At 46.2% G+C, this 25,541-nt stretch overlaps 2 protein-coding genes across 3 annotated transcripts in view; one reads left to right on the top strand and one right to left on the bottom strand.

Moving 5' to 3' along the window:
• Positions 1-2,980: 2,980 nt before the first annotated feature.
• LOC128775612 (uncharacterized) lies at positions 2,981-12,196 on the bottom strand. The gene is made up of 2 exons (XM_053897782.1): positions 11,396-12,196; positions 2,981-3,878 (listed from the first exon to the last, which is right to left on the bottom strand). The coding sequence occupies exons 1-2, from the start codon at positions 12,194-12,196 to the stop codon at positions 3,771-3,773; spliced, it is 909 nt and encodes a 302-aa protein (XP_053753757.1). The 3' UTR covers positions 2,981-3,770.
• A 457-nt stretch (positions 12,197-12,653) lies between these two features.
• TMEM178B (transmembrane protein 178B) overlaps positions 12,654-25,541 on the top strand; it is a 358,780-nt gene continuing 345,892 nt past the window's right edge. For both annotated transcript variants that reach the window (XM_019452958.2, XM_019452957.2), the window contains exon 1: positions 12,654-13,230. In XM_019452958.2, coding sequence (XP_019308503.1) covers positions 12,849-13,230 — 382 coding nt within the window. In that variant the 5' untranslated portion in view covers positions 12,654-12,848. The remainder of the gene's footprint in view (positions 13,231-25,541) is intronic.

Raw genomic sequence — 25,541 nt, forward strand, 5'->3', positions numbered from 1 at the left:
GCTTTGTGATGTCTAATCCCATCATGGGGGCACCACCCTTACGACCTCATCTAAACCTAAATACCTCTCCAAGGCCCGTCTCCAAATACTATCACATTGGGTTTAGAACTTCAACATGTGAATTTTGAGGGGACATAAACAGTCCCTAACAGATGATGGAACTGGTGATCAAACACTTACAGGATCCAGAGATGAGATGTCAGGTCAGGGAGTAGAACAAGATACCATCCACATAGACCATGACTCCTCAGTCCAGGAGGTGAACGTCTAGAAAGCATCAGAGTATCTCATTAGCCAGATGCCATCACAGTGCACCCATACTGGTCAAATCCTACTGGCATTATAGTGTACCCAGAATGGTCAAAGCCTGCCTGGGAAGCTGTTAGTCACTCATGGTATTTCCAGATCTTGTGGAATTGTAGTCCTTAAGAGGTCTAAATTGATACAATTACGTGTGCCACGATTTTGGGTGAATGATTAGATTGGGTTTCTTTTTCTTTTCACTTATGAAAATATCCGGGAGCTTTTGGAGAACAAGTGCAGAGTCTGAGAAGTGGATATCATGCTGTTTAAAATGTTGTGGCTTTAAAAAGTAGCTTAATACTTATGAGAGAGAAATTATCACGTAAAAATATCTTCGCTATTCCCACTAGTAGCTTTTCGCAGATGCGCTTTGGAATTATTTTCCAGGGGCGCCTGGGTGGCTCAGTCGGTTGAACGTCCGACTTTGGCTCAGGTCATGATCTTGTGGTAAGTTCGAGCCCTGTGTCGGGCTCTGTGCTGACAGCTCAGAGCCTGGAGCCTGCTTTGGATTCTGTGCCTCCCTCTCTCTCTGCCCCTCCCCTGCTCATGCTCTGTCTCTCTCTCTCTCTCTGTCAAAAATAAATAAGCATTAAACAATTTTAAAAAAAGAATTACTTTCCAAGTTGCAATGAAAGATTGAGATTTTGATAGGAACTGTTTTAAATCTATGAATGACTTTGTAAAGCATTGACCTTTTTATAGAATTGAATTGTTTCATTCAGGAATATGGTGGGTTTCTCTATCTTTTCAGGTCATTTGTGTCTCTCGATAAAGTTTTGTAGTTTTCTTCATATAAAGCCTTCACTTTCTTTGTAACTAATCTGTTAACTGCTATTCTATCAGAATGTATTGATTCTTACCTATTTTTAGTTTATTAAGTTTTCAGTCCTACTATCCACATATAATATTCATTTTGCATTCTCCTTTGCAATTGTTGTAACTTAAAATTTTTTTTTTATTTTTAAAGTTTATTTATTTTGAGAGAGACAGAGACAGAGTAAGTGGGGGAAGGGCAGAGAGAGAGAAAGAGGGAGAGAGGGAATCCAGGCAGGCTCTGTGCTGCCGGCGCTGAGCCCGACATGGGGCTCAAACCCATGAAACTGCGAGATCGTGACCTGAGCTGAAACCAAGAGTCGGGTGCTTAACCAACTGAGCCAGCCAGGCACCCCCGCACTTGTTGTGACTCTTAATTTCTGGTGCCTACTCTACTCTTGCCCCTCAACGTATTAACCGGTGGTGGTAGAGAGAGCACATTTGTTTTGGTCCTGACTTTATGAGAATATGTATTGTGTGCCAGTCCATCCTGGCCTGTTTGCCCTCAGATTTGTGCTTTGACTTTCCTTGCTCTGTTGTACTGCCGGGGACTGACATTTGCAGGCTGCGTATCCCCAGGCCCCCGTGTCAGCTGGTGTCCATCTGGGTTCCACCAGTGGGAGTTTCTAGCAAAAGACTGGTGAGCCGAAGACAGGGTATTTCTCCTCTGTTCTCTGCCATGGGTAGCAACTCCAGCAGCAGTGACGTCCGGTTTCATGGCTCCAGCTCTGGCCAGAAAGATGTCTCCATAGTTTCAGCTTCTGCTGGGTGAACCTGGTCCCCAGGCTCAGGGAATACTCTTTGCTCTTTTTATTCTACCAGGGAGGCTGCCCTCCGTCCCCAGTAGGAGAGCCCCTGTCCTAGACCCTATGTTTTATAGGGCCCACGTATCACAAACACAAAATGTAACTGTCCTGGAGAACGCATGGTTCCCCTTCTGTCTTGGGATCTGGCGGCCATCAGTACTGGCACAGCGTGGCCCAAACAGCTGCTCTTCTGGTTAACACAGTTCAGGCCCCAAGGACATGCTTTTCTGAGACTCTTGCCCTCAGAACAAAAAACATCTGCATCTAAATGCCTTTAAGTTATGTGGGTTGTGTTGCTGCTAATAAGGTGTTAGCTACTGCTTTGGAGCACAGAAAGGGTGTGAGGGTGGAGGCACTTTGATAAAAGAAAAGATGAAATGATTAACTTGTCAAATCCTTCCTCCCAGGTAGCACACACGCAGTAGATTTTTGAATAAGGAAGCGTCACTTCCCAGCAGCGATGGGCATCCATTTTCCTGCTTCCTTTCGTGTTCCAGTTCATGGTTCTGGAGTTACATATGAATTAGGGTGGTATTTTGAACAGTTGCACACAGTAACTGAGGCACGTTTTGCAAGATTATGTTCTTGCAATTCATATTCCTCTTAAACCATAAGTGTATTTCTAGACCTAACCTAGATTTTGGCCTAAAATCCAGAAACATTCTTTATAGCACATATATAACATAGTTTGAATTTGTTGCTAGAGATGTGGCCTCAACTGAGCCAATAGTCATGAAGTTCTTTGGAGGAATTGAAAGATTATTTATATATCTTGAATCTATCCATAGACAAGACACATTTAAATTTGGCCTTACAGCCACTTAAGACACACAATGTGGGGCATGTGGTGGCTCAGTCAGCTAAGCTTCTGACTCTTGATTGCGGCTCAGGTCATGATCTCACAGTTCATGAGTTCAGACCCCGTGTCACCACAGAGCCTGCTTGGGATTCTCTCTCTCTCGTCTCTCTCTGCCCTTCCCTGGCTCTCGTGTGCACGTTCTCTCTCTCTTTCTCTCAAAATAAATAAATAAACGTTAAAAAAAGGCACACAATGGAAATGCTGACTAAAGCCATTAAATTTAATGTAGAAAGGATGTAAGATATATTAGGAAAGCTAAATGAAACAATAGAACGTCCTCAAATCTAGAGCAAGAATGTGGTCTTTGTGGAAGATAAAATTAATTTAGGACTTGTGCTGTCCACAATTTTTTGATACAAACTATTACTTGCTATTAATGGTATAAGCAAAAGAAAACCTAAGTTTGGTGATTTCTCACTTAAAGGGATTAAAAATACTTTTAAATTTTAAAGAAAATGGTTTTCTAAATAAAAATAGAGTGCATATGCAATCAAATGTGATATCCTAATAAAATATAAGAGAATTAGAACAAGGAAATGCAAATGTTTTCATGACTTGAAAGAAGAGGCTTCATGTACAAATAAGCCAAAGTAATGTCTGTAGTAACTATTTTCCGACTGTTATAGATCAAGATATGGTCTTGACTGTGGAGAGATTTGAACAAATTAAGCAATGGACTGCAATTTTTGGTATTTTTCTTTCTAACACTGGAATATTTGAAAGAAGAACTGAATAGGTATTGTGGATCTACATATTACTTTGACAGTAAAAATCATGACATATATGATAATATTTTACATGATAAAAGTAATATTTTTTGCATTTTTTGCACTAACAATAACTTGTCATAGGTGATCGTTACAATGCTTGAATATAACATACAAAATCCCAAATATAAGTATTGTTTTAAGAATTTGTGGGGCGCCTGGGTGACTCAGTTGGTTGAGCTTCCGACTTCGGCTCAGGTCATGATCTCATGGTCCGTGAGTTCAAGCCCCGTGTCGGGCTCCTTCCTGACAGCTTGGAGCCTGGAACCTGCTTCGGATTCTGTGTCTTCCTCTCTCTCTGCCCCTCCCCCATTCATGCTCTGCCTCTCTCTGTCTCAAAAATAAATAAACATTAAAAAAATTAAAAAAAGAGAATTTTATTGACATTCCAATAGAAGTGTTACTGCTTCAGTAGGGTGAAGTTTCTCCAAATTGGAAATAATTAAAAAAAAAACAAACCCAAAACTATCCTGGGTGGCTCAGTCGGTTAAGTGTCTGACTTCAGCTCAGGTCATGATCTTGCCTTTTGTGAGTTTGAGCCCCGTATCAGGCTCTCTGCTGTCAGCATGGAGCCCACTTTGGCTCTCTCTCTCCCTCTCTCTCTGCCCCTTCCTCGCTGGTTCTCTCTCTCTCTCTCCAAGTAAATAAATAAGCTAAAAAAAAAAAAAAGAACTATTTAAAAACTACAGGGAATCAAAAGCAGTTGTCAAAAACATTTGACATTACCATCAATAGAATATAAAGTTATGTGAAAATCTTGATTATAACAACAGAATGATTTTTCTGAAATGAAAGTCAAGAAAAATAACTCTTATGATACGTATTTTGTTGTAAATTATAAGTGCCTCTATTTTATTACTCACCTGTGCATTGCCGATCCATCAACACATGAGCAGTCATAATTTGGTTGTCTTTGATATTTTGCCAAATTGTATTCATACTCAAATATAACTTTACACATATTTGAAAATTGGTCATCACAAAGGTATGTGTAAGGTAGGAGGTTGGAACATCGTTGTTTAACAATTCATCATTTGACTTACACCTATAAACATTCAGGTACATGAGAGGTGGGCTGCGTTTGTAAGCTTGCCCTGGGCTCTTTGTTGGGGCTGAGCCTGCCTCGTGGTGGTAGTGGCTTCCCGCTGCCAGCTTCCTGTTGTCTGCTTGGCTCCTTGGTTCTTCTATCACTCTTTAATTTTGCACAAATAAACAGATACATATATATTAGCTTATGACCCCTTTTTTCCTTTATTTTTTTCAAGATTTTATTTTTATTTTTTTATTAAAAAAATCTTAAAATCTTTATTTATTTTTGAGAGGGAGAGAGAGAGAGAGACAGAGTGTGAGTGGGGAGAGCAGAGAGAGAGGGAGACACAGAATCCGAAGCAGCCTCCACGCTCTGAGGGTCCTCGTAGAGCCCAAAGTGGGGCTTGAACTCGCGAACCATGAGATCATGACCTGAGCTGAACTTGGACGCTTAGCCAACTGAGCTACCCAGGCGCCCCAAGATTTTATTTTTAAGTGATTTCTGCACCCACCGTGGGGCCCCAACCCATGACCCTGAGATCAAGAGTCACTCACCTCATTGACTAGCTAGGTGCCCCTGTCCCCTTCTATTTTACATGAAAGGTAGAATTGTAGGTTGAAGAGTGTCCTCCCAGAACCTCTGTTGAAGTCCTAACCCCTATGACTTTGAAATGTGACCTTATTTAGAAATAGTGTCATAGTAGAGGTAATTGATTCAGATGAGGTCAGGCTGGAATAGGGTAGGCTTATGTTCCAGTATGACTGGTGTTCTTATAAGAAGAGAGACATTTGGCAACAGAGGAAGGATGTTGTGAGAAAAGACAGTCATGTGATGACAGAGGCAGAGATCAGAGTAAGCCAAGGAATGTCAGGGATTTCTAGCAGATACTAGAAGCTAGAAGCTCCTTCTAGAAGCTAGAAGAGGCAAGGAAGGATTCTCCCCTCCAGGTTTCAAAGGGAGCATGGTCCTGACAACACCTTGATGTTGTACTCCCAGTCTCTAGAACTGTGTGACAATAAATTTCTGACACTTTAGGATAGCTGATTTGCGGTGCTCTGTCATAGAAGCCCTAGGAGATGGGCAGCAAACCAAAACTGCTCTTTGCCCCACGTGCCAGTGTTTCTCCAGGCTGGATACCTACAAGTAGAGCTGCTGGATCGAAACAAACATCTCTCGCCTTCACAGCTACTCCAAGTTGCCCTCCTGAGTGGCGGTATCAGTTGAGGCTCCCCCCAGCAGAGCACGACAGCTTGTTTCCTTATGCCCTGGCCAACACTTGACATTAACAGACACATAAACACTTTTTCCCATGGGTGGGTACAAAAGAAGCACTTCAAAAAAATTGCATTCTCTGATTACTAGAGGGGTTGAGTGGTTTTTTTTTTTTTTTTGTATGTTAATATTCCATTTGAATTTTTCTTCTGTAAATTTTCTTAAAAAAATTTTTTTTTAACGTTTATTCATTTTTGAGAGACAGAGACAGCATGAACGGGGGAGGGGCAGAGAGAGAGGGAGACACAGAATCGGAAGCAGTCTCCAGGCTCTGAGCTGTCAGCACAGAGCCTGACACGGGGCTTGAACTCGTGAATGGCGAGATCATGACCTGAGCCTAAGTCGGACGCTTAACCGACTGAGCCACCCAGGTGCCCCTATAAATTTTCTTTTTAAGACCTTTGATCATTTTTCTGTTGTGTCATTTAAAACAGCTTTTTAAAAAATGTTTATTCATTTTCAAGAGACAGAGACAGAGCATGAGTGGGGAAGGGGCGGGGAGAGAGGGGGAGACACAGAATCCGAAGCAGGCTCCAGGCTCTGAGCTGTTAGCACAGAGCCTGAGGTGGGGGCTGAACCTACCACCTGTGAGATCATGACCTGAGCTGAAACCAAGAGTCAGTCACTTAACTGACTAAGCCACCGAGGCGCCCCTAGGAAGAGGTTTTAAATATCCAGGATGTTTGTTGGCTTTAACTCGTTGTCTTTTTAGCTTCTAGTGAGAGGATCAAATGACATTTATTTGACCTATTGATATGAGGCACCTGTAATTGCACGGACTTTCAAAAGCAGAGCAGTTAAGTATTTTATGGACAAGAGGAAGAATGCCAATGGGGAGAGGGGCTTTTTAAAACAAGTTTAGAGGGCTGCTTGGTTAGAACAGAGGGCCTAAGGGAGTGTAATGGCCAGTTTTAGAAAATAGGCTGAAGGGCACCTGGCTGGCTCAGTCTGTTGAGGACCTGACTCACTTTTGGCTCAGGTTATGATCCCAGGGTTGTGGGATTGAGACCCACAATGGGCTCTGCACTGAGCGTGGAGCCTCCTTAAGATTCTCTCTCTCTCTCTCTCTCTCTCTCTCTGCCCTTAACTCCCCGCCTGAACTCCCTCCCCTACCTCAACTCCCTCCCCTCCCTCAGTGTGCACATACTCTCTCTCTTAAAAAAAAAAAGGTGTGCCTGGGTGACAGTCAGTTGTGTCTGACTTTGGCTCAGGTCATGATCTCATGGCTTGTGGGTTTGAGCCCCATGTCGGGCTCTGTGCTGACACCTCAGAGTCTGGAACCTGCTTCAGATTCTGTGTCTCCTTCTCTCTCTGCCCCTTCCCCGCTTGCACTCTGTCTCTCTGTTTCTCTCTCAAAAATAAACATTAAAAAAATAAATAAAATAAAAAATGAAAAAAAAATAGGTTGAAGCCTTTGTGACACCTTGTATGGGGGTGTAACTCTTTACACCTTGTAAAGAGTTTGAGCTTCACTGTACAGGCAAGATGAAATTCCTGCAGGGACACCTGGGTGGCTCAGTGGGTTAAGTGTCTGATTTCAGCTCAGGTCATGATCTCATGGTTCATGGGTTCAAGCCCTGAGTCGGGCTCTATGATGACAGCTCAGAGCCTGCAGCCTGTTTCAGATTCTGTCTCCGGCTCTCTGCCCCTCCCCCGCTTGTACTCTGTCTCTCTGTCTCTAAAATAAATAAACATTAAACAAAAATAAAGAAAGATGAAATTCCTGCAGAATTTTGGGTAAAGGATAACTGTAGAATAGAAGAAGATCAACATGGTGGTGTGGTGGAGGAAGAAGACTATAAAGTAAGGAGAGGACTTAGATGGCTAGGGGTGAGACGAAAATGGCCTTTTGCTATAATGACCCTACTAAGGAAGAAAAGAAGGAAAGTTGCTAAACACACAAATGTGGCTCTGTGATGAGTGGAGATATAGGGAGAAGAGCAGCGATTCAAGCATAAATACTAGCATGTGACACACTGGAGGAATTGTGTCAGGAGGGCTGAAGTGGAAGATAACTCGTGGGTTTCAAGTAATGTCCAAGTTGTGCAAAGTTAATTAGGAAAACAGGAGTAAGTGTATATAGCAAATGATGGCATCTTGATAGCTGGCATGAGAAAGCACACCTCATCAACTTGTATTTTGCTTCCAATAGACAAGGTCAAGGAGAGTGATTTTTAGACGGAAGGTAGGGTGTAGGGTAGATCAAATATGATAACTGAAGATAGCTCCCGATGGGTGAAGAAATTATAGGAAAGCATCTATCTGCTTTGGGTGAACTGTAACCCAGGAAAGAGAACTTTTCATGATATCTCTGTATCTCTGTTGTTGACCTTAGAGAAAGCTTGGAGAATGTGAACGCCGGTTAGCGAAAGGGGGGAGGTTGTGTGTGAGCAAATGAAATTCCAAATTTCAACCATGTGGATTTCACAAACTGCAAACCAATGATTTTAATGTTATTTTGGGGCAAGATCCTAGAATAGCATTCAGAAAGGATGAGTTGTAGAAGAGATCCTGGAAGAGAAAGTGAGGATGATTAGAACTTTATATGGGTCATGTGGAAACATGACTGACCGTGTTTTTTCTTTACCGGTTGACTTCACGGTTAGATCAAGGAGCCCTGCTGGATACAAGAAGCACTAATAATCAGGAAGCATCAGAAAGCCTGGAGCAGTAAGCTCAAGGAGAAAAAAAAAAACAAAAAAACAAGGGGGTATTTAGTCTGGAGGGAAGAAGGCTTAGGGAGAACATGATGGCCAAGGTCAAGTATGAGAAGGACCATTAAATGGGAGAGGAATCAGGTATCTGTGGGCTTCTCAAAGGCCAATGGGTAGGATTACAGGGATCTAGGATGAGACTCAGTATAAGGAAGGACTGTCTAACCATTTATACCACCTGAGAGTGGAACAGGGTACTTGCCAAGAGAGTGATTTCCCTATCACTGCAAGTATGCAGGCAGAAGCTGGCCAATTACTTTTTTGGGAAATGGTCTGGGAGAGATTCATGCATTTTTGTGTGGTAAACTCTAAAGTCCCTTCCAATTTTGGGATTCTCTGATCCTGGGACAGTGTAGGTTCGAATCAGAAGGACGAGGTTGGAAACAGTGATGCCACAGCTAACAGGGTGGAAGGAACTGGAAGAAGGCAGAGGGAAGAAACATAGATCACTCAATTAAGAAAAGAAGGTCAAGTGGTTATATAGTCTGGAGGAGGAATCCTCCCTCCTTTTAGCACCAAAGACCAGGCTCTTCCCCAAATGGAGTAGTGCTGTCCAGGAAAACCGCATGTCAAAGGAGGCCTCAAAACAACATCTTTAAAAGGCTTTGGGGATGTCACCGAGGCCAAAGTTTTCAAGATAGAATTTTAATGATGTTGGGAAAAGAGGAGGACAGTGTTCCATTTAGGGCCCTTCCCACAGCAGGGCCCTAATCACAGGACGGCCCAGGAGGGCCATGGGAGAAGGGACAAGGCACATCAGTGGAAGCAGGCCTAAGGCACAGGCCTGGAGAAAAGTTGCCAAAGGAAGAACAAGAAAGGGACGGAATAATGGAAGAGGGAGGACAGATACAGAGAAAAGGAACAGGTACCTTCATTGCCAGATGGGTAACCTCCTGGGTTTCAAGGGGGCTCCAGGGCACCTCTTGGAACTGGTTCTCGGGGGACGGGAGAGCTGGTAATCAGGAGAGTGAGGCTCTAATGTGGACGTGCCCCTACTTGCTGAGTGACCTTGTAGGTATCAGTTCACCTTTCTGCCTCCTCCCTGTGGTCAGACACAGACATCCTGTTAGGCTGGAAGTGCTCTGGGCTTTCCAGAATGAAGTAGCTCCGGGAATTTCAGACTGCAAGTCTGCAAGTGTGCGAAGTGTTTGCGCTTGTTTCCAGATTTTCATGGCTGGGGGAGAGGGAACTGGTGAGGGTAGACAGGAAAGGTGAGACCACATTGTGGCCAAGTCGCTGGGCTCCGCCTCACCGTCCTAGGGAACCCAGGGGACCGGGAGGCGGCCAACGGCATGTGCCTGATAGCCCCTCGGCCAGCCGGGCCCCCTAGAACCCGGGGGACATCCTCAGGCTCTGCTGTCCCTTTCAGCAAAACCCATTGCCGCATCCAGGGACCGAAGGCGAGGCACGCCCCTCCCCCACTAGATGGCACTGAAACGCCTCGTTCCCGATTTTCAAACTGCAGGGAGGATGAAAAAAGACAAAAAGAATATGGTGGAGGTGGGCTCTTTCTGGCTCGCAGGCCGCGTTGTGCAAAGCAGGGTGCCGGACACTTTTCCCCCCCGCAGGGCAGCTCTTTACCCCGCGGTGCGGGCCCCCAGCTTTGGAGTAAGGGTGAAAATGAGGGGCGAGCATTGCAAAGAAAAAACCAGGCTTTCAACCTGGGAGGGAGGCTCCCAGCCTTTGCGGCGCGGTCTCACGTGAGCCAGGCGGTGGGGGTGGCGGGCGTTTCTGGGATGAACTGGGGCTCCCTTGGGGCCCACCCGCCCACGGTCTGGGGTCCCGCACTGCTTCCCAGCGCCCCCGCTAAGCCTAAATCCAGCAGCCACCCAGATGAGGACAGACCCGCACCGAGGTTTCTTTTAACCCCACCTCCCCTCCTCAAAGAGAGCCCCCCAGCGTTTTCAAAATATCTATTAAGCATCCCCCCCCCCCCCCATTAAAATTCTCTTCCTCTGGTCCTGAAAGGATCAGTCAGTTTCCTTTTTTTCTTTCCTGCTGGGGAGGGAGGTGGTGGCAGGTGGAGGTGGGTGTGTGTCGGGGGGTCTGGCGCTGGCGTGGGGCTAGACTCGGGTTGGCCGTGGCAACCCCAGCGACGCGCCCGGCCCCGGGGGGGTGGGGGTGGGGGGAACGGCTGGAGCTAGCAAGGTAGCGCCTGTGGCCTTCTGGGGAAAACAAAGATCTAATGTGATCCTAGATTCTAGCGACAAAACTGGGGACGCAGGAACTTCCTCAGCCCCTCTGAACGCCGACTCCGCAATAAGCAGTCTTTAAAGAACCGGGGTCGATGTGAGGGAATTTTCCACCACCAAAACGAGATAAACAGGAGAAGGGGGCAACATCCCTAAATTTATAATAATGCACGGAAACATGCTACATGCCACATGTATGTATATGTGCATAAATATGGATATGGTTGGGCACATACCTATCCAGACACCATTGACTTGCCTGGTCAGAGACTCAGGCTTAGACATCTCGTGCCTGGGAAATGGTGCAGTTTATCTTTAAGGATGCTAGAAAAATAAGAGATGAGGCTCACGTTGCACGGATGACATCACTAGCTTTTGGCTGCGCGCTCCGTGTTCTCGTCTGTGGGTTTTAGCCAAAGCTGCAGCGCCCGGCGCCCGAGCGAGCGAGCGCGGCAGCGGCTTCCTCCGGCGCCCGCACCCGGGCGATGCGATTTCCCGAGCACCCCGGGCGCAGCCTGGGCTCTGGCTCCCCACCACCCGCCGAGCCCGCGAGGCCCCGGAGCCGCCGCGGCTAGAGGAGGAGGCAGGGAGGGGAAGCCCAGCGCCCCAGCCTCCCTCCCCCACCCTCGCCCCATTCACCTCGGCGGCCGCCGCGCGCTGGGAGCCTGATCGCGGGACGCCGAGGCCCGGACGGGATTCTCCGCGCGCCGCCAAGTGAGCCGGCGCCTCGGCTCCTGGGTGGGCTGCGAAGAAAATGGTGCAGTCTGAGAGCGGCTGACCCCAGTTGGGCAGAGCAGACAGCTCCAGTGCCGGGCTGTGGCGGGAGAAGGGGGCGGATTGTTTTGAAGGGCCGGGACCGCTGTTTTCCTCGGTGCCTGCAGCATTTTCTTTGCACCTGAGCAGCAGGTTCCTGGGGCTACTTGGGAGCCAGAAGAAGTGAGGCAGAGGCATCGCGGGAGAGGCGGGTCTGGAACCTCTCGGGTGGATACTCAGGAAGGAGACTGCGCTGGGGAGACCGGCATGACGCCCCCGGGGCTGGCTGCGGGGCTGGTGGTGAGCCCCGATCGCGCGACCTGTCCATGGTGTTGAAGGCACCGCGCGCCGAGCTCCGCGCGCGCCGCGCCGTGCGCCCTGCCGGGTGCATCCTCCTCGGCGCATCCTGTCTCTCGAGCCCGCCGGCTGCCGCCCATTCACCCCTAACCGCGGGCCGAGGCTCGTCCGGTTACGCCGTCCGGGTGACCGCGCCGTCGGCCCGAGGGGCCTCCTGAATGGCGAGGCCAGAAGCAGAACACCCGGGAGCTCGCGCGGGAAGGTTGGCCGCGACCGTGCGCCCACGGGAAGCCCGCCTCTGAGCACAGCGCGCTGGCCAGACAGCAAAGGACCTACTGGTGACCAGAGGACGGAGCTTTTCCAAAGAGCCGACCCAGAGAGGAAGAACATTTCTTGGTTTGCAGATCGGAAGGGGGACAGTCGCTGAGTGGGAGACCCAGGCGGGACTCAGGGCAGCCGGCCCTGGCATCTGGAGGTTTTCCTTCGTTGGCCGGTCTCGTCGCGGGTGCTGGAGTTCCTTCTGTCGTCGCGCAGCAACTCGTGATAGCCCCCACCCCCTCACCCCAAGAAAAGGCCAGGCGAGCGGGTCCCGTCGCCACCCTGCACAAAGAAAGCCCAACAGTCTCACTGCAGCCGAGGGCACTGGGTGTTTAGTTTCTGGCCCGAGGGCAGCGGCGCCTGAAGTCCGGCTGTGTGCCGACGCGGCCGGTTCGGGGCAGTAGCTTCCTGCTGGGCAGGGAGGGGGCGGGAGGCGGTCTTGTCCGCTCGCCGCCGCCGGAGGCTGCACCTGCCCCCCCGGAGGATGCCCAGAAGCCAGCCGGAGCCTCCCCGGATCAGAACTTTTTAGGCTGTCCGCCCCCATCCCCGCAGTCCCTGGGCCGCGCACCGGCAGGCGGGGGCGAGGGGGCGCCGCCGCGCGAGTCCCCCTCCGGTCCCCCCTCCCCCTTGGCTCGGCCGCCCGCCCGCCGCTTTGTTCCGGGCGCGCGGAGGGAAGGCGAGGCTGCGGCGGATCATGCCCATGGTGTAGCCGCCAAGCGGAGGCATGGCTGCCGGAAGGTTACTGCTCTACACGGGCCTCTCGCTAGCGCTCTGCGCCCTCGGCATGCTGGCCGTGGCCATCTGCTCGGACCACTGGTACGAGACGGACGCCAGGAAGCACAGGGACAGGTGCAAGGCCTTCAACACCCGCCGGGTCGACCCCGGCTTCATTTACAACAACAACAACAACTTGCCGCTCCGGGCGAGCCGCTCCCGCCTGGACCGCTGGGAGGGCAAACTCCTCCGGGCCCGGAATCGCAGGCAGCTCTTCGCCATGAGCCCGGTTGACGAGTGCAGCCGGCAGTACAACTCCACCAACATGGGCCTCTGGAGGAAATGCCACCGGCAGGGCTTCGACCCCGAGATCGCAGCCCTCATTCGGAAAGGTAAGCGCGAGGCGCGAGGCGTGGCGCTGCGGAGAGCCCGGCGCCTCTAGGCCCGGCAGCCCTCTCCTCCCTTCGCCCGGCAGCCCTCTGCTCCCTTCGCCTGGCCACGGTCTCTCCGGCCTCCTGCGAACGGGAGGTCAGGTTGTCCAGGCCCTGCTGAGCCTCGGAGCGGCCAGAACTTGCCTCCCGATAGGCGGTAATGGAGGCTTACCTCTCTCTGCCCGGCCTCTTGTCTTGCGTTTGTGTGATGGGATTCCCGTGGAATATCGTGGTCCAGGGTTTTTATCCAGGATAATGCTTCATCAGTCTCTGAAAAGGGAGGGAATCTGTCGCGTTGTGTTCTTTGCAGAGGAAGCCCCTTTGAGAATGATGTGTCCGGCAGACAGCCTCCTAGTTTTAATCTTTGTTTTAGATGTTGAACCGATTCAGGAGAAACATCTCACTGAGAAGGCCATATTCACGCCACAAACGTTTGCTAAGTGCCAGTCTATACCCGGCGTGGTGCAGGCATTGGTCGGTCATAAAAACATGGATAAATCACAGCCCCTGCCCCATTGTAGCTCCAGGCCTGTTGACCAGATTCTTGGTTTCTCCTTTTGGGGAAATGGTCGACAAAAGTGACTTGTGTGCTTTGAATTTTAACAGGGCCTAATAAACACATAAAAAGTAGTTCCTCACTTTAGAGAAAAAAAATTACCATTTTCAGAAGATTTATATCAAAAATACCTAAAGTACTCCAAAACACAAAACAGACCATATTTACTAATGATAAAAATTTCTTTCATACTTTCTTTCGTATGATCACATACATTTTTAAAAGTCTGTTCATCTCATGCAATTTGTAAATCTTGTGTGATTTATACTTTGGGGACCACCCTGTTCTATTAGTCCACTGAACAGTTGTTTGGATGTATTATTAATATTGCTCTGAAGAAGAGAATACGTTCTCTCCTATGGTAGTTGCATTCTGGAAGATGTGGTGTGATTTTATGAGTGTTGTTCTCCCCCCCTCCCTCCCCCCCCCCCTGCTGTGTTTCATTCTCTTCAACTATTAAATGCTGATGCCAAGGTGAAAATGATGTTGTTACCTGCAAAGTCTTTGAGTCAAAGATAGAAAACAGTTCTTTGTGTCTCTTAATATTATAACACAGGTTTGCTTCTGTTTTAAAATATTATTTGTGAGAGCTGATGTTCTTTGATTTATAAAAATATTGAAATTGATCAGAAAAAAGTGGTAATTTGGAAAAAGCCAATTGTTGAAGAATGACAAGCAGTGGGTATGATCTAGGTGGCAAGTCAGATTTAGAAAAGTCCAGAAAGAGAATCCATCTGAATGTTTATTTTGTAGTTTCTGTAGGATGACTAGGGATTTTAGCCGATCCAGTTTTCAGTGTCTTAATATTACAAACATCACAACTGCTTCGTGGTTAGTCTCCTATATGAAGCAGGTGGACCCATTCGGAGCTCTACAACTTTGTAACGATGTACAGAATATTAGAGAATTCCAGAAGAGAGTAACTTGGCTTGGATTTAAAAGTAGGAAAACAAGAGAAACCAGACTCGTTTTTGACAATGGGTGACTTCGTAACAGTTTGCAGGCTCTCAGATTCGTGAAGTGTTACTTCGTTCGTTGTTTTCCACTTTCATCAAAATTGAGACGGTAGGAAGTTGGCTGAAACGGGAGGGAGAATTCATGTTAATAATAATGCCTGATAAGCAGTGGTAGGGCTTGCTGAGGGACATTCTTGAATTTCCTTTCTTAAATGTCTCTTGCAACAAGATGGGTATCCTTCTGTCTGGTATTGGTTAACGCCACTTAGAAAAAGGGGGATGGAGTCCGTATCTTCTGGTGGTTCTATAGAGGGCTTTGATTTCATGTTGCTTTGCCTGGCAATCCGGCTAGAAAGGTTAACTTGGTCTGTGCACCAGAGAGATTGGTTACCATAGTGACATGTTCTTCCGGTGAAGCTGGAAACACAGTGACAGGGAAAGGGATAGGGGAAGAGTGTACAACATTTTGACTTTGTATCGACTGATTTTTAATTGCAGCAACAGAAAATGGACACGGCACAGCAGGGGGATTGAATACACTGATACCTAGAGTTGGCAGGCATTGTATTTCACTTGGACTAATGGAGATGCTGTTCCCCATCACCCAAAATACAGCAATCAATGTCAGCTGCAAGCACCCGCTTACCATGGCCGTTTCTGTCCATTTGACATTCTTGTTAGGTATTATTGAGATAGATGGCATGCCAGCCTTACAAATCTTGAGAGACTTAAGGTCACTATCTTCATTTTTAACCTCGGAGCATAATATTTGAGAGCTAGATCTTCCTTTTCTAAGCAACAATAGACACATTTTGGAAATAAGGGTATCTTCTGTTAGTAGAATTCACAAGCAACTCCGATAACATAGAACATAATTTCTAGACTTAATCCGTGTTCTTTCTAGATCGGCAGATTTTAGAAGGAAGTAAAAAAAAAAACACACACACACACCCAGAAATTGATATTCGTCTATTTAAATTTAGGGCAGGCATCTTAGGGAAAGATATTTATCTCACAGTATTCATTAGCAGCCTCAAAAGATATGGTAGGCCTTTGTCTTTTGGGGGAATATCTCAGATTAAAATGCTGGGAGATATGTGTTGGGCAAGGGGGAAGGGACACCAGAGAAAAAGACTGTGTAAAATCTGTCAATATTAGGGGAAAATTAGAGATCTATCTAAAAGATCATACAGCTCCACGTAACTCAGTCATTTGTTAAATCAATGTTCATTACATTAGAAAGTTGCCGTCTGTGCATTTTAAAACACAACCAAACCGCATAATTAATAAGAAGACAAAAGTCAAATCTATATCTGATTCGAAGACAAAGTCCTTTAGATTCATGTTCTTTCTGAAATCCATTTCTTCGATGCCCTGTTGCCATGTGTGTACCAATAACAAATATGCATTTTTGGTCACGGTATATTTATTCGTTTGTCTTATTGAACTGTTAAGTTCCTGAAGGGCAGGAAAGATATAATTTGTAAAATACATTCACCAGATGCTTGGTACTTGGGAAATATCTCATACAAATTAGGTTCCCAGAAACGTATCCATCAAGAGCTTATTCTAATTGTAGGAACACTTGTGTGGGAATCCAAATAAAGGATTAGTCAGAAAATTGTGATGAAAAAAAAATGAGCCAGCATGGCTCTCAGGGTAGGTTAATATTGCAACAGATGCTGAATAATTTAACAGGGAAGGTTTTTTTGAGCAAAAAAGTTTTGCTACGGAATAAGGGAAACAGTACTTTTTTGGACAGCCGATGTCACTGAACAGACATTTATCACCCACAATCATTATTTTTCACATTAGATGAGATTTTAATGACTTCCTTCTTGGAGGTGGGATTGGGTAGAGGGTGCAGCAAGGATAGATCACCCTTGAATCCCCATACGACTGTGACCATAATCAAGTCCTCTTGTCTTGCTTTTCAACCATGTCAACGTCTCCCTAGTAAGTCACTGCAAGCACGGGGGACAGATCAATGACAGGATCAGTTTCTGAAATCCAAGAGACTTCCAGACCCTTAGGAGGAATAGCTACAGGTAGGATTTTGTTCCAGGGAACATTTACATTCTTTGATTTCTACTGGCATGTTATATTGATATGGCTTAAAATAAGTAGACCTTCACCTGAGACTCTGAGAACTTTTTTTATTATTTGAAAATAGGCCTTCTAGTAGAATTTGATCTATATGATCATAGACTGGTTGTCTCTGTATTGAGGCTTATTTGAACAAAACACTGCACATATTCACAAATTAATAATGTGCTCAGCAAATATTTACTGCACGTGTATTATGTGATGGACACACATCCCTGGAATGAAGTGATGGATGATACCTGGGCCTTAAAATTCCCATAGTCTGTTAGCGTCACAGGGGATAAATGACAACGACAGAGCAGCAGCTACAGATGCGGAGAAGCACCGAGCAGGCAGTGATGGATGGTGTTGGCAGTGGGGCAGGGGGATGGGGGTAAGCCGGGAGGGGTGGGGTGGGGAAAGTTGCCTGGAAGAAATGAGATCGGAACACAATTTTCATGAACTTGGAGGTGGATGGTGAGGAAGGGCATTTCAGGCCAAGAGAGCCATCTGCATAGCCACGGAGCTGTGAAACAGCAGCTTGGCCTCGTGAGTGGTGATTGCTGGAGTGAGTGAGAGGGGCAGGGAGTGGAGCTGGAGAGCCGGGAAGAGCCAAGGAGCTTGTATACTCACGTCCCTGGTAGCTGTAACGCCCAGTAGGGTAGCTGCTAACCACAGGTGGCTCCTTAAATTTAAACTAACCAATATAAAATGAAATTAAAAATTCATTTCCTTAGTCACGTTGGCCACATTCAAGGGCTCAAGAGCCGTGTGTGGCTCGTGGCTGTCATATTGGACAGTGCAGGTTAGAGAACATTCCTGTCATCCCAGAAGGCTCCATTGGACAGAGCTGCGTGGAACCCAGCGCCTCAAAAGAGCAAGCATGTACTTGGTTTCAGATGAGGAATTAAATTAATTAAACATGATAACTTGACCTCAAATTTAAGTATATTATTCTACACTTGAAGAAACTTTGCTACTTGAATGTTTTGGGCAGAAGGTTTGAGTTCATGGTCAATTATACCAAGTCTATGTTTTATTAACTTCCCATCTTTAAGATTCCATTAAAATTCCTTCAGAATTCTCACATGCTTCTCTATTCTCTCCTTGCCCTCTCTCCACTCCATTCAGAGAAACTTGCCTTGTTGTCTGGATGGAAAGGGTTAATAATAATAATTGTCAAACATGATGCCAGGTACTCCTCTAAGAGTTTTCCATATACTTGCTAATTTATTCTTCATAATAACGCTCGAGGTGGGCATTATTATTTTTTTCATCCCTGCGCTACAGTTGAGGAAACTGAGGCATATAAATGTCCATTAACTTGCCAAGTCTCACGATAAGGAAGCGAAGGTGCCAAGATTCGAATTCTGGCTCCCGGTTTGGTGACTCATGCACTGCCCTCCTTGTCACCATAGGGTCTGCTGGGTGGGGGGTGTAGGGTGGAGAAGAGGCTGGGGTATTGATTCCTCAAACTGGAAAAGAAACGAGAAGCAATTGTAGAATGTCACCATGGGGAGACCTGCTTGAGAACTCCCGCTTAGGCCTGCAGGGGAAGGTCATGTTAAAGTAGTTCACACACTTTGCTTTGAAACCCACTGGCAGAAGCCCTTCCACACTTTGGTACGGGATTTAAAAAAAAAAATTATGTTTATTTATTTCTGAGAGAGAGACTGCGAGCAGGAGAGGGAGACACATAATCGGAAGGAGGCTCCAGGCTCCGAGATGTCAGCACAGAGACTGAGGTGGGGCTCGAACCCATGAGCTGTGAGTTCATGACCTGAGTGGAAGTCAGACGTTTAACCGACTGAGCCACCCAGGTGCCGGATACATGATTTTCAAGTATTTATTTTGCTCACTGTGGTGGATGCTGAGGTTATGGCCACCCTCATTCATTCCGCAAATATTAACTGAGGGCCTAGGGGCTGGGCATCATGGATAAGCTTACATTCCAGTGGGGAGAGACAGACAATAAATAAATACATGTGGAATAAAAACAAGGGGTGCCTGGCTGTCTCAGCAGAGTGTGCAACTCTTAACCTCAGGGTTGTGAGTTCAAGCCCCATGTTGGGTATAGAGCTTCCTACCAAAAAAAAATAAAAGGTACTACCTTAAAAACATACCAATTAGAATAAAAATGATCCCTAATGAACTAATCAGTATATAATATAATGTGAAGTAGTGAAGAGTATGAAGTGTCTTTGCTTTTAGGAAGCATAAAGAAGAAGGGTACACCTGGGTGGCTCAGTCGGTTAAGCGTCTGACTCTTGGTTTTGGCTCAGGTCATGATATCACCGTTCGTGGGCTCAAGCCTTGCATAAGGCTCTGTGCTCACAGTGAGCCTGCTTGGGATTCTCTCTCTCTCTCTCTCTCTCTCTCTCTCTCAAAATAAATAAACAAACTTAAAAAGAAAAGGAAGCATAAAGGGGAAGCTGGGCAACTAAGTGAAAAATTAACAGTTCCATTAGTTTTGGTTTTGAGATATAGGGAGGCTTTACCGGCTCACAAGGAAACACATATAAACACCCACGGCGTTTGTATATAGTGTGTGCCCCATGCATACACATTTTGTGTGTGGCCAAATGCGCAAGTGAGTGCGGTCACATCATCCTCCCTCTTCACTCTGAAATACAATGAACCAGTGAGAGGTAACATTTAGGAGCCCTGTGACTCAGTGGGCAGGTGCACGGATGGGAAGAGAGAGAGGGTCGGTGTGATGTGTTTTGCACACCTGCTGTGTACCAAGCGCTCCGCTAGGTGCTGGGGGGCAAAACGAAGAGGCATCACATGGTGCCTGACCTGAGGGAACTTACACTCTAGCTGACGGTTTCCCAAATTCATTGTCATGTGTGGCTGGATCAGGCTCTTCCTCAGAAGACCACGTCTGTGTCAACCGGATCAGGAGTCAACTGGTCAGGAGACTCGGGTCGGGGGAGTGAGTTCTTTTTATTGAGTCAACAAAGCCAAGAGCCATGTTTCTTTTCCAGAAGGTCAGCTTATTTCTTCTTGTACTGTAGGGTTGGTAAGGATCAATTACAAGATCGATTCTGTATATTCCACTTGGGGTTGTCGGTTACAAATATTTTTTCCCTCTCTGCTGTTACTAGGTGGTCCTAGGCCTTCAGGCAGAATTCTGAACCCACTGTGGGCTAGTCTGACCCTTCACGTGCAGGCACATAAACATCTAGGAATGAAGGAGAGTGAAGTCACAAATATGTATTCAGATGCAGATACTTTTATAACTACGTACTCCAAACAATACGCAGAAAGAGGAGGGAGCGGGTGACCTGGGGGATGAGTGGACAGAAAATTGATTTGAACATCTGGATTGGACATCTGCTCTTTCTGAGAAAATGCATACGTTTTTTTCCCAAAGGACATTGTTTTGTCAAATGTAAAATAGTGAGTTTGGATTATATAAACTTCAAGACCTTTCACACTCTAACGTTTGATGAGAAAGTTAAATTTAGGTGATAGAGTGTAGATAATAGATAGATGGTTGAGAAAAGGTGAACCCGGAGAGAAGGGAAAGGAGGGGAGAAAGGAGAGAGAAAGGGGCCACTTCTTTTTTTTAAAATGTATTTATTTTGAGAGAAACAGAGACAGTGCAAGTGGAGGAGGGACAGAGAGAGAGAGAGAGAGAGAGAGAGAGAGAGAGTCCCAAGCAGACTCCACCCTGTCAGTACGGAGCCCCACAGGACAGGGAGTTGGGGGGGGGGGCGTTTGAACTCATGAAAGAGTGAGATCATCACCTGAGCTGAAACCAGGAGTTGGTCGCTTAAGCAACTGAGCCACCCAGGTGTCCTAAAAGAGCCCACTTCTGAAGGGAGCATCCCAGGGTGCTAGAAGTGTGGAAGGAAGAGGTGAGAAACAAAGCAGCTAATTTCATACCCGCACACAATCATGTAACACAACTTCGCTGCTGCTTCTCTTTGGAATGATTTGAAATGTCTTGTTGCAGATTGGAGTTAAACACTGAGACAGTTCATGGAGAAACGTGGGGATGGCTGCCCAACAACGTGAATACACTTAAGGCCACCGAACTGCATACACTTAAAACTGGCTGAGATGATCAGTTTTGTGTTGCGTGTGTTTTACCGTAATTAAAATACATAAATTAATTAATGAAAAGAAATGGTAAAACTTAATAGAGAAAGGAACTGTATTACTGGTCAGTGTGTAGGATACTTTATAGCCAAAGATCTTCATTCTTTCAACACACTGATTGAGCACCTACATGTGCTAGGCACTGGAATGCTTAGGATGCAGAAGTTAATAAAACAGACAAAATGCCTGCCCACATAGGTTTTACATTTAAACAGTTTTGAGAATCATATATATATATATATCGTGTATATACACACACGATATATATATGTATATATATACATATATCAGTGTAAAATATATATATTCTAAACAGTTTTGAGAATCATATCTTTTTTGGCTTGCTTTTTAAAAACAATACTTTTAGGGCGTGGCTAGGTGGCTCAGTCGGTTAAGCATCCCACTTTGGCTCAGGTCATGATCTCGCAGTCTGTGAGTTCAAGCCCCGCATCGGGCTCTGTGCTGACAGCTCGGAGCCTGGGGCCCGCTTGGGATTCTGTGTCTCCCTCTCTCTCTCTCTGCCCCTCCCCTGCTTTTGTGCGTGCGCTCTCTCTCTCTCTCTCAAAGATAAATAAAACTTAAAAAAAAATAACAACAATACTTTTAAAGAGCATCAAGATATAAAACGAATAAAAGTAACAAATACATCTCTTGGGTCATTTAAAAATTATTGTAAAATGAAGAGCTCTTCCTGCCTTTAGTCTTTTGAGCTCCAACTATGTCAGGCACATAACTTGGCGGATCCTGAGAGAAATCCATGGTTCCTGTCCTCAGAGAACAAACAAAAGGAGGAAGTGTGCAAGGAGACTAATAAATATAAGCCCTAAGGTTGCTTCTAGGAGAGATTTATTTACATGTCAGGGGCCTGAGTGGTACTTGAATTTTGGAGCAGGTAAGGGGGGCTTTGCAGACGAAGGAATGTTCTTAGAGTCATTATTTGTGGACGGATCAGGTGAAGTCTTAGCCTTATTAGTAATTTAAAAATTACTAATTAATTTTGACAAGTCTTGACAAGGCTTGACAATTTTGACAAGACTTGTCTAGTCTGCCTTCCACCTACCCTTGTCCCTCAGACCCCCCAGCCCTTCTCCCAAGAAGCAGCCATTGCTACCAGATTTTATAAATCATACCAGAGGTGATTTATTCAGCAGTGTTTATTTTTTTATTTTTTATTAAAAAAAATTTTTTTTGACGTTTATTTATTTTTGAGACAGAGAGAGAGAGAGAGAGAGCGCGAGCGCATGAACGGGGGAGGGGCAGAGAGAGAGGGAGACACAGAATCCGAAGCAGGCTCCAGGCTCTGAGCCATCAGCCCAGAGCCCGACGCGGGGCTCGAACTCACGGACCGCGAGATCGTGACCTGAGCTGAAGTCGGACGCTTAACCGACTGAGCCACCCAGGCGCCCCTATTCAGCAGTGTTTGATAACGGCACGTATAAATTTAAGTCAGGCAACGAACAGGTGATTCAAAGATGAAAAAAGTTTATTTTTTATAAATTTGTATACACAGAGATGGTGTTTTAAGGCCTGCTCCGGGAGTCACCAGGAATTGTCTACAGGTGATGTTTATGCTGAGTGGAAGCTGCTATTGTCGTTCAAGGAAGTTTGACAGATTTGCTGTTTTATGGGAGACTGCAGTATCTGAATTATTTCAATTGATTTTTTTTTTTTTTTTGGCGTCGAAGTATTTTGCCAAGAAAAGGCAATTTGCTTTATATTAGGTCATCTTCATAAATTTATATCATTTCCTGCGTTTTAAAATGCCCTGCTGTTCTATATTCTGAACCTCACTCCGTTGGACACTTTATTTGCTCCAGAGCGTCTCCCTTTCAATTTTGGCCTGAATTTCTCTTAATCTTTATAACAGCGGTTCTATTTAGGCAAACACCACTCCTATTCCCCAAAGCCCTGGAGTGTTTCACAGAGCTGGATGGGATGGGGTTGTTTTTACCCTCAAGAAGCTCTGCGCTCGTATGCTGCTGTGTGTCTGCCGACACCACACTGGAGTGCAGCTGGAATCTATCTCCGGAGGCTGAAGACACGTATACTTGTGCTCCTGCTATATTCACATGCATGGACACATGTCCTAGAATGTATGGCGCCACCGCTTGGAACAGCAACAGAAATAAGCCAGACAGAAAAACTTACGTGCCCATGAATAGGAGAACAGATGATGAGGTATGGTGTAGAGTCATACAATGGAAGCTATTGCCATATATTTAAATTTTTTTTTCAACGTTTTTTATTTATTTTTGGGACAGAGAGAGACAGAGCATGAACGGGGGAGGGGCAGAGAGAGAGGGAGACACAGAATCGGAAACAGGCTCCAGGCTCCGAGCCATCAGCCCAGAGCCTGACGCGGGGCTCGAACTCACGGACCGCGAGATCGTGACCTGGCTGAAGTCGGACGATTAGCCGACTACGCCACCCAGGCGCCCCAGTTGCCATATATTTAAAATAAATATACTACATTTATATATTTCCAAGTGAGTAAACAAAATTTGAGTGAAAAAAGCAGGATACAGAATGAAATGTGGAGTATGTTGCCACTTATATGAAGTTAGACACAGATCAAATAACATTAGGTATTGTTTATGGAAGACATTATTTGTGTTGTATTTGCAAGTATGCATGGGACTGATAAACCCAGAATGAAAGATGATGTTTACCATTCTTTTTTTTAAATGTTTATTTATTTTTGAGGGAGAGAGAGATGGAGAGACTGAGTGTGAGCAGGGGAGGGGCAGAGAGAGAGGGAGAGAGAGAGAATCCCAAGCAGGCTCCATGCTGTCAGCACAGAGCCCAACGGGGGGCTGGAACTCACAAACCTGAGATCATGACCTGAGCTGAAATCGAGTTGGATGTTTAACCGACTGAACCACCCAGGTGCCCCTGATAACCTTTATTTAAAAAATTTTTTTTAATGTTTATTTATTTTCAAGAGAGACAGAGACAGAATGCAAGTGGGTTAGGGGGAGAGAGAGAGGGAGACACAGAATCCAAAGCAGGCTCCAGGCTCTGAGCTGTCAGCACAGAGCCCGACGCGGGGCTCAAACTCACGAGCTGTGAGATCATGACCTGAGCCAAAGTCAGTTGCTCAACCGACTGAGCCACCCACGTGCCCCATCCCCTGATTACCTTTCTTAAGACAGAGAAACAAATGGAATTGGGAAGTTGCTTTAAAATCATGTCTGCTATTTTATTTCTTAAACTGAGGCAAATGGGGAATGCACACAAGCAGGCTATTTGGAAAGTTTCTATGATCCTGACAATAAAGTTAACATTTTATTTTATTTTAACTGTGTTGTTCAGTGTTTAGGAGGCAGGTTCTTTAAGGAAAATTAATGGAAAACTTTGTTTCTGAGGTGATCTGTGACTGACTTTTGTGACTAGTAGCAGCAGCATTTAGAGGAGAATCAGGTAACTCCTAACCAACAGTTTTCACTGAAAGTAGCTCATGGGAAGGGCTGAGAACAAATAAAATTATGTTTTACTCACTCTTGATGTGGTGTGAGAAGAGGAAGTTGAGGCTTTAAAATGATTTGTTTCTGGGACACCTGGGTGGCTCAGTCAGTTACGTGTCGGACTCTTGATTGTGGGATCGAGCCTTGCAATGGCTCTGTGCTGAGTGTGGATCCTGCTTAAGATTCTCTCTCCTTCTGCCCCTCCCCTCCCCCGCCTTGGGCTCTCTCTCTCTCTCTCTCTCTCTCTCTCTCTCTCTCTAAAGATAAAAGTTTGAAAAAAAGATTTGTTTCTGAGACAAAGAGTAATGTACAAGTCACTCCCCCCTTTGTAAGTTTCCTGCAGCTTGTGGAGGAAAACCAAGAGTTTTAAGGGTCAGAAAGGTAAACTGAAACTAATCCTCCAATTGACTTGATCAGACATAGAACTGTGAATAGAGAAGGCACCGAGACAGGGAGTGTGGGATGAGCCAGAGGCTGAGTGCCCACCCCTGGGAAGGCTCAAAGACCCCGAGATCGCGACCCAAGCCGACGTTGGTCGCTTAGCTGACTGAGCCACCCAGGCGCCCCCTCAGAAGTTTTCTTATCACTCTGGAAACCAAGTAGAGAATAGTCGGTAAAACTTTATGTTACTGATGAACACGGTTTAGCTTCTTCATCCCTAAAATTATGAGGGTGACCGTAGCCAAGGGTCCCTCTGTTATGACGATTCGTGTCCACGGTGTTCAGACAAACTACAGCTGGAGCAGAAAAGACCTATCACAACGATAGCGGGGGCTCCATATTCACCTGATAATGCTGGGCCCGAAACACCAAAGCTGGGCCCGAAGTCCCTAGGGAGTGTCCCTAGGGAATGTCCCTAGGGCCCGAAGTCCCTAGTGTCTCGTGAGGTTTCAGGGGTATTGAAGCAGAGTGACTGCCGTGCCTATGTTTTGGTAGCCACAGGGTTGATGAGATGCCCAGGAGCTGCCGTATCCAGGACGTGTATCCACAGGTGGCAGTGCCCATACTTCCTCAGGTGAATGACCTCTCTCTCTCTGGGAAAAGCTGGCCTCACCTTTCCCTGTCTCTCCTCGCTACGTGTGTTCGCACAAAGGAAACCGGAGG

Source organism: Panthera pardus, unplaced genomic scaffold, assembly GCF_024362965.1.
Source record: "Panthera pardus isolate Hobbes unplaced genomic scaffold, ASM2436296v1 HiC_scaffold_8, whole genome shotgun sequence".
NCBI classification, from domain to species: Eukaryota; Metazoa; Chordata; class Mammalia; order Carnivora; family Felidae; genus Panthera; species Panthera pardus.